General features: G+C 52.0%; 1 protein-coding gene and 1 long non-coding RNA gene across 2 annotated transcripts in view; one reads left to right on the top strand and one right to left on the bottom strand.

Annotated features, from left to right (window-relative positions):
• LOC116652676 overlaps positions 1-5,435 on the top strand; it is a 7,631-nt gene extending 2,196 nt beyond the window's left edge. Inside the window, exon 2 of the long non-coding RNA XR_004305815.1 lies at positions 5,301-5,435. This is a non-coding gene — a long non-coding RNA (uncharacterized LOC116652676). The remainder of the gene's footprint in view (positions 1-5,300) is intronic.
• Positions 5,436-6,628: 1,193 nt separating this feature from the next.
• The window catches only part of NOSIP (nitric oxide synthase interacting protein), a 17,515-nt gene continuing 16,472 nt past the window's right edge, over positions 6,629-7,671 (bottom strand). Inside the window, exon 6 of the mRNA XM_015850958.2 lies at positions 6,629-6,703. Coding sequence (XP_015706444.1) covers positions 6,629-6,703 — 75 coding nt within the window. The remainder of the gene's footprint in view (positions 6,704-7,671) is intronic.

The following is a 7,671-nucleotide window of genomic DNA, read 5'->3' as shown; positions in this document are numbered from 1 at the left end:
CCACAGCCCCCGAGGATGAAGGACATAAGGTGTGTGGGCTGGGGGGATTATGGGGTATCTATGGGTCTCTATGGGCTTATGGGGTATACTGTGGGTCGTTCTATGAGGGGAAGGTTCTATGGGTGTTGTGGGTGGGTTCCTACTAGGTGCCTGTTGGTCCCTATGGGGCTCTATGGGCTCTATGGGGTCTCTATGGCGTTTATGGGGTCTATGGGTCCCTATGGGGTATTTCTATGGGTCCTATGGGTCTCTATGGTTTATGGGGTCTATGGTCCTATGGGCTCTATGGGTCCCTATGGGTCTCTATGGGGTCCTTATGGGCCATAAGGCTGGGTCTCTATGTGTCCTATGGGGCTCCTATGGGGTCCCTATGGGTCTATAGTATTCTATGTGTCCTCATGGGGTTTATGGGGGTTTTCTATGGGGGTCTCTGGCTCTAGATGTGTCCTATGGGGTCTCTATGGTCCTATGGTCTCTTATGGGGCTCTATGGGTCTATGGGTCTCTATGGGTCTCTATGGGGAATCTATGGGTACTTGGGGTTCTATGGGTCTATGGGTCTCTATGGGTTATGGCGAGTCTATGGGTCTCTGTGGGTCCGCTATGGTTCTATGGGGTCTTTTATGGCCCACACAGCCCCCGAGGAATGACGGACATAAGGTGTTGTGGGGCTGGGGGGGAATCTATGGGGTTCTATGGGGTCTATGGGTTCTATGGGGTCCTATGGGTCTCTATGGGGTTTCTTCTATGGGTCTCTAATGGGTCCTATGGGTCTCTATGGGTGTCTATGGGTCTATAGGGTTCCATGGGTCTCTATGGGGCTCTATGGGGTTCTATGGGGTCTATGGGTCTCTATGGGGTCTCTGGGGTCTATGGGGTCCCTATGGGGCTCTATGGGTCATATGTATCTCTATGGGCCTCTCAAATGGGGTCTCTACTGGGTATCTATGGGGTCTATGTGGGTTATGGGGCACTATGGGGTTATGTCGGGTCCCTATGGGGTCTATGTATCTCTGTGGGTCCCTATGGGGTCTATAGGTCTTAATGGGTCTCTACGGGGCTTATGGGTCTATGGGTCTCTATGGGGCGGTTCTAATGGGGTTTAGGGGCTCTATGGTCTCTAGGGTTATATGGGCTTTGGGTCCTATGGGGTCTCTATGGGTTCTATTGGTCCTATGGGGTTCTATGGGTCTATGTATCTCTATGGGGTCTTGGGTCTCTATGGGTCTTCTATGGGTCTATGGGTCCCTATGGGTCTCTATGGGTCTCTATTTGTGTCCCTATGTATCTATATGGGGTCTCAGGGTCCCTATGGGGTCATCTAGGGGTCTCTATGGGTCCATAATGGGTCTCTATGGGGTTTTCTATGGGGTCTCATGGGGTTAATGTGTTCCCTATGGCGTTCTATGGGTCCTATGGGGCTCATAGTGGTCCCTATAGGGGTTCTATGGGTTCTTGGGTTTCTATGGGGTCTCTGGCTCTCAGTGTGTTCCTATGGTGGTCTCTAAGGGGTGGTCCTATGGGGCCTCTATGGGTCCTATGGGGTTCCCCTATGGGTCCCTATGGGGCTGTATGGGTCCCTATGGGGGTTCTATGGGGGTGTTTATGGACCCTCAGCCCCTCGAGGATGACGGATAAGGTGTGTGGGGTGGGGGGGATCTATGGGGTTCTGGGGGTTCTATGAGTCCCTATGGGGTTCTATGGGGCTCTATGGGGTCCTATGGGGTTCTATGGGGTCTCTATGGGGGTCTATGGGGTTTATGGGTCGCCTAGGGTTCTTCTGGGGTCTTTATGGACCCCACCAGCCAAAAGACAAGGTGAGCATAGGATGTGTGGGGCTGGGGGGGAGGTAGCTATGGGGATCTCTAGTGGGATATATAATGGGTACCCCACATATGGGTCTCTATGGGGCTCTATGGTCTTATCGGGGTCTCTATGGAGTTCTATTGGGTCTCTATGTATCTTATGGGGTCTTGGGTCCTATGGGGTCTCTTGGGTCATATGGGGTCTCTATGCGGTCATATGGGCGTCTCCTATTAGAGAGGATGTTACTTGGGGCTCTAATGGGGTTCTTTTGGGGTCTCTGTGGGGTTCAATGTGTCCCTTATGGGGTCTTATGGGTTCCTATGGGGTTATGGGTCTATGGGTTCTAGGGGTCCTATGGGGCCGTATGAGGGTTCTATGGGGGCTTCTAATGGGTGCTATGGGGTTTCTCTATGGGTCTTTATGGACCCCAAGCCCCCCGAGGATGAACGGACATAAGGTGTGTGGGGCTGGGGGGGAACTATGGGGTATCTTGGAGTCTCTAATGGGTAGCTATGGGGTACATATGGGTATTATGGGGTCTCTATGGGTCTCTATGTGGTCTCAATGGGGTCTATTGGTCCTATGGGGCTCTATGGCCTCTATGGGGGTCCTCTATGGGTCTTATTCGGGGTCTATGGTCCTTATGGTTCTATGGGTCTATGGGGTCTCTATGGGGTCTCTATGGTCCATATGGGGTTCCTATGGGGTTTCTATGCGGGCTCTATTGGCTCCCCTGTGGGGTCTCTATGGGTTCTATGGGTGTCTATGTATTATATGGGGTTCTATCTGGTCCCTATGGGGGTCTCTATGGGGTTTGCTTAATGGGTCTATGGGGTTCTCAATTTTCTCTATGGGGTCTATGGGGTCTCTATGGGTCTCTATGCGGGTCTTATGGGTCTCTATGGCCTATGGGGTCTCTATGGGTCCTATGGGTCTTATGGGTCCTATGGGCCTATGGGTCTCTATGGTCTATGGGGACTCTATGGGTTCCCTATGGGGTCCTATGTGTCCTATGGTTTCCTATGGGGTCTCTATGGTCTTTGGGGTATTTATGGTATCCCCCTATTATACACAAGAGCCCCCCGACCTGGACGCGCTGTATCTATAGGTCACTATGGTTGTCCTATGGGGTTCATGTTATCCCTTGGGGTTCTATGGGTCCCTATAGGCTCCCTATGGGGTCCCTATGGGTCTTCTATGGGGGTTCTATGGGGTATTTATGTTGTCTGGCCCAAGAGCCCCCGATGCTGGACCGCATGTATCCTAATAAGGTCTCTATGGGTCTCTATGGGGTCCCTATGGGTCTGCTATGGGTCCTATGGGGTTTCTATAGGGTATTATTGGGTATACCACCCCCCAATTTACCCCCAGAGCCCCCCGACGCTGGAGTGTTATTCCCTTAGGTCTCTGTGGTCTATTGGGGTCTCTTATGGTTTCTCTATTGGGGTCTTATGGGTCCTATGTGGTCTCTATGGTCCTATGTCCTATGGGGTCTATGGTCTCTATGGGTTCTATGGGGTATTTTATGTTGTCCCTGCCCAGAGCCCCCGACTGGACCGCATGTATCTAAGGTCCTGTGTGTCTCTATGGGGTCTCTATGGGGATTCAATGTATCTTTGTATGGGTCTCCTATGGGTCTCAGTGTGTCTTATGGGGTCTCTATTGGTTTCTATGTGTTCTATGGTTCCTGCTATGGGGTTATATTGGTTTACTATGGGGTTATTCTATGTATCTCTATGGGGCTCTATGGTGTCCTATCGGTTACCTATGGGTCCCATTGGTTGCTTTTATGGGGTCCTATGTATCCCTATGGGGTCTCTATGGGTCCCTATGGCTCTTATGGGGCTCTATGGTTCCTATGGGGTTTCTATTGGGGTTTCTATGGGGTATTTATGTTGTCTGCCCCACAGAGCCCCCCCGACCTGGACCGCATGTATCCCTATAGGTCCCTATGGGTCCCTATGGGGTCTCTATGTATCCCTATGGGGTTTCTATGGGGTTTCTATGGGGTATTTATGTTGTCTGCCCCACAGAGCCCCCCCGACCTGGACCGCATGTATCCCTATAGGTCCCTATGGGGTCTCAATGTATCCCTATGGGTCTCTATGGGTCCCTATGGTTCCCTATGGGGTCTCTATGGTTCTCTATGGGGTTTCTATGGGGTATTTATGGTGTCCCCCCCCCATTATACCCTACAGAGCCCCCCCGACCTGGACCGCATGTATCCCTATAGGTCCCTATGGGTCCCTATGGGGTCCCTATGTGTCTCTATGGGTCCCTATGGGTCCCTTTGGGTCTCTATGGGTCCCCATGTGTCTCTATGGGGTCTCTATGGGGTCTCTATGTATCCCTATATGGTCTCTATGGGTCTCAGTGTGTCCTTATGGGGTCTCTATGGTTCTCTATGCGTCCCTATGGTTCTCTATGGGGTCTCTATGGGGTCTCTGTGTCCCTATGGGTTCTCTATGGTTCTCTATGGGGTCCCTATGTATCCCTATGGGGTCTCTATGGGTCTCTATGGCTCTCTATGGGTCTCTATGGTTCCCTATGGTTCTCTATGGGGTCTCTATGGTTCCCTATGGTTCTCTATGGGGTCCCTATGGGTTTCTATGGGGTATTTATGTTGTCCCCCCCCCCATTATACCCCACAGAGCCCCCCCGACCTGGCCCGCATGTATCCCTATAGGTCCCTATGGGTCCCTATGGGGTCCCTATGTATCTCTATGGTTCTCTATGGGGTCTCTATGGTTCCCTATGGGTCTCTATGGTTCCCTATAGGTCCCTATGGGTCTCTATGGGGTTTCTATGGGGTATTTATGGTGACCCCCCCCCTCTGCCCCACAGAGCCCCCCGACCTGGACTGCATGTATCCCTATAGGTCCCTATGTATCTCTATGGGTCCCTATGGTTCCCTATGGGGTCCCTATGGGTCTCTATGGGTCTCTATGGGTCTCTATGGGGTATTTATGGTGTCCCCCCCCTCTGCCCCACAGAGCCCCCCCGACCTGGACCGCATGTATCCCTATAGGTCCCTATGGGTCTCTATGGGTCCCTATGGGGTCTCTATAGGGTCTCTATGGGTCCCTATGGTTCCCTATGGGGTCTCTATGTATCTCTATGGGGTTTCTATGGGGTATTTATGTTGTCTGCCCCACAGAGCCCCCCCGACCTGGACCGCATGTATCCCTATAGGTCCCTATGGTTCCCTATGGGTCTCTATGGGGTCTCTATGGGTCTCAATGTATCTCTATGGTTCCCTATGGGGTCCCTATGTATCCCTATGGGGTCTCTATAGGTCCCTATGGCTCTCTATGGGTCTCTATGGGGTCCCTATGGTTCTCTATGGGTTTCTATGGGTCCCTATGGGGTCCCTATGGGTCTCTATGGTTCTCTATGGGGTCTCTGTGGGTCTCTATGGGTCCCTATGGCTCTCTATGGGTCCCTATGGCTCTCTATGGGTCTCTATGGGGTATTTATGTTCCCTCTGCCCCACAGAGCCCCCCCGACCTGGACCGCATTGCCGCCTCCATGTTGGCCCTGACGTTGTCCCTGCGACGCTCACAGGGAGCTCAGCCCTTCGGGGACAGACCCCGACCACGATGAGACCCCCCCCCTAATTAATAACCCCCCTTAATTAATGACCCCCCCCTTAATTAATGACCCCCCCTTAAATGGGTGGCGTTGGGGCGGGATTACGGTTATGTGGTTTGGGGCGGGGGTCTATCTAAACTGACGGGGGGGGGGGGATATATCTGGGTGGGGAGGGCTAATGTTTGAATCATAGGGTTGCGAAAGGATCTGGGTGCATTATCAAAATTTAGGATATCACTGAGAGGAAGACCAGGTTTGGAGGTTAGCCGCAAATGGCAAAGCTTGTGTTTGGAACTTGGGGGGTGTCTTTCATTAAATGCGCGCAGGCAAATCCAGGGGGGTCTACATACTGGGATGATAAAATCCAATGTGGGGGTGGTGTGGAGATGACAGAGAGTTGAAAATGAGTTTTCTAAAAATGCTAAACTCACTCGAGGAGTGAAAATATCAGATGTCATTTTAATGGTGGGGGGGAGAGGGGAAAGGGGGAAATAAGGAGAGGGGAGGGGAGATATGGGAATTTTGGGGGGGGGGCTTCTTTAAATTGGGGTGGGGCTCTTTTGGGTTGGGGGGGTGGCCTTCTAAAGTGGGGGAGGGGTCTTTAAATGGGGGGGGGATATTTGGGGTGGGGGAGGTCTTTAAATTGGGGGGGGTCCATTAAATGGGGGTGGGGGGGATATTTGGGTTTGGGGGGGGTCTAGTTATGGGGGGGGGCGATATATGGGGGGGGAGGGTCTTTAAATTGGGGGCAGGACTTTAATGGGGGGGGGGGTCCATTAATAGGGGGGGGGTTATTAATAAATCTAGAGGGGAGGGGGGTTGGAAATCAGCTTTGAGTGTATATGAGGATGAAAATACACGTTATTATAGGGGGATAATGGGGGATTTTATGGGGGGGGGGGTTTAATTTGGGGTGGGGGCTCTTTAAATGGGGGGTGGGGGGGATATCAGGGTGGGGAGGGGTCTTTAAATTGGGGGGGGCTCTTTAAATGGGGGCGGGGGAGTTATTAATAAACCAAGGGGGGGGGGGGATTGGAATAGCTTTATTTAATATGGGGAATGAAAAATACAGTTTATTATGGGGGATATGGGGGATTTTTATGGGGGGGGGGGGGGTTAATTTGGGGTGGGGGGGCGGTCTTTAAATGAGGGGGGGGAATCTTGGGGGGGGAGTTGTGGGTTGGGGGGGAGGGGGGGGGGTGTTTAGAAGCCCCGGGCCCCACCAATTAAGCCTAGCATGACTGGCGCGGAGATTTTCTGTGCAGTTCCAATTGGGGGTCCCTGCACGCCGCAAAGCCGGTGCCACCCTATACAAGGAAGGTTAATCTAACTCTAATTAAACATAGACCCCCTAATTAACCCCCATCCCTAATTAACCCCCCATCCCTAATTGGATTTAAACACATCCCTAATTAATTAACCCCATACCTAATTATTGACTCCCCCATCCCTAATTAAATTGACCCCCCCCATCCCTACTTAATTAAACTCCATCCCTAATTAACCCCCCCATCCCTAATTAATTAACCCAGTTAATTAGGGTTAATTAGAACATGAAATAAACGGGGGGGGGCATTAAAACACTAACCCCCCCCCCCCCACTCTAAAAAGACCCCATTACATGAGACTCTATTAAGCCCCCCCGGCCCCTTAGGACTCCTTCCCCCCCTTTAATTCCCACTCCCATGACATTGCCTTTGATTGCCCCGACATTGCCCTTTTAAGTTCCGCCTATGCCCAAAACATTGGCTCTTTTAAATTGGCCCCACCCATAACATTGCCACCTTTAATTCCGCCCGCCCCCCATGAATGTTGCCTTGTAATTGCCCCCCATGACAATTGCCCCTTTTAATTTCCCCCCCCGCCTTATGACCCCCCTTATAATTGCCTCCCCTGGCATTGCCCTTTAATTCCCCCCGCCCCCCCCATGACATTTGCCTGTTTAATTCCCACCCCCTTAGAGCCCCCCACTTTAATTCCCCCCTCAGTGAACATTGCCCCTTTAATTCCCCCCCCCAATGACATTGCCCTTTTAATTCCCCCCCCATGACATTGCCCCTTTAATTCCCCCCCCATGACATTAGCCCTTTTAATTACCCCTGACATTGCCCTTTAATATCCACCCCCCCTCCCATGACAATTGCCACCTTTTAATATCCTACCCCCTTAGGACCGCCCCACCCCGAAACATTGCCCTTTAATTGCCCGCCCCCATGGCAGTTGCCCCTTGTAATTTCCCCACCCCCCCCCATGGACATTGTAATGTACCGTACCA

Source organism: Coturnix japonica, unplaced genomic scaffold (genome assembly GCF_001577835.2).
Source record: "Coturnix japonica isolate 7356 unplaced genomic scaffold, Coturnix japonica 2.1 chrUnrandom606, whole genome shotgun sequence".
NCBI lineage: Eukaryota > Metazoa > Chordata > Aves > Galliformes > Phasianidae > Coturnix > Coturnix japonica.
Note: the sequence above shows the minus strand (reverse complement) of the source record. Positions and strands in the feature narration are given on the sequence as shown.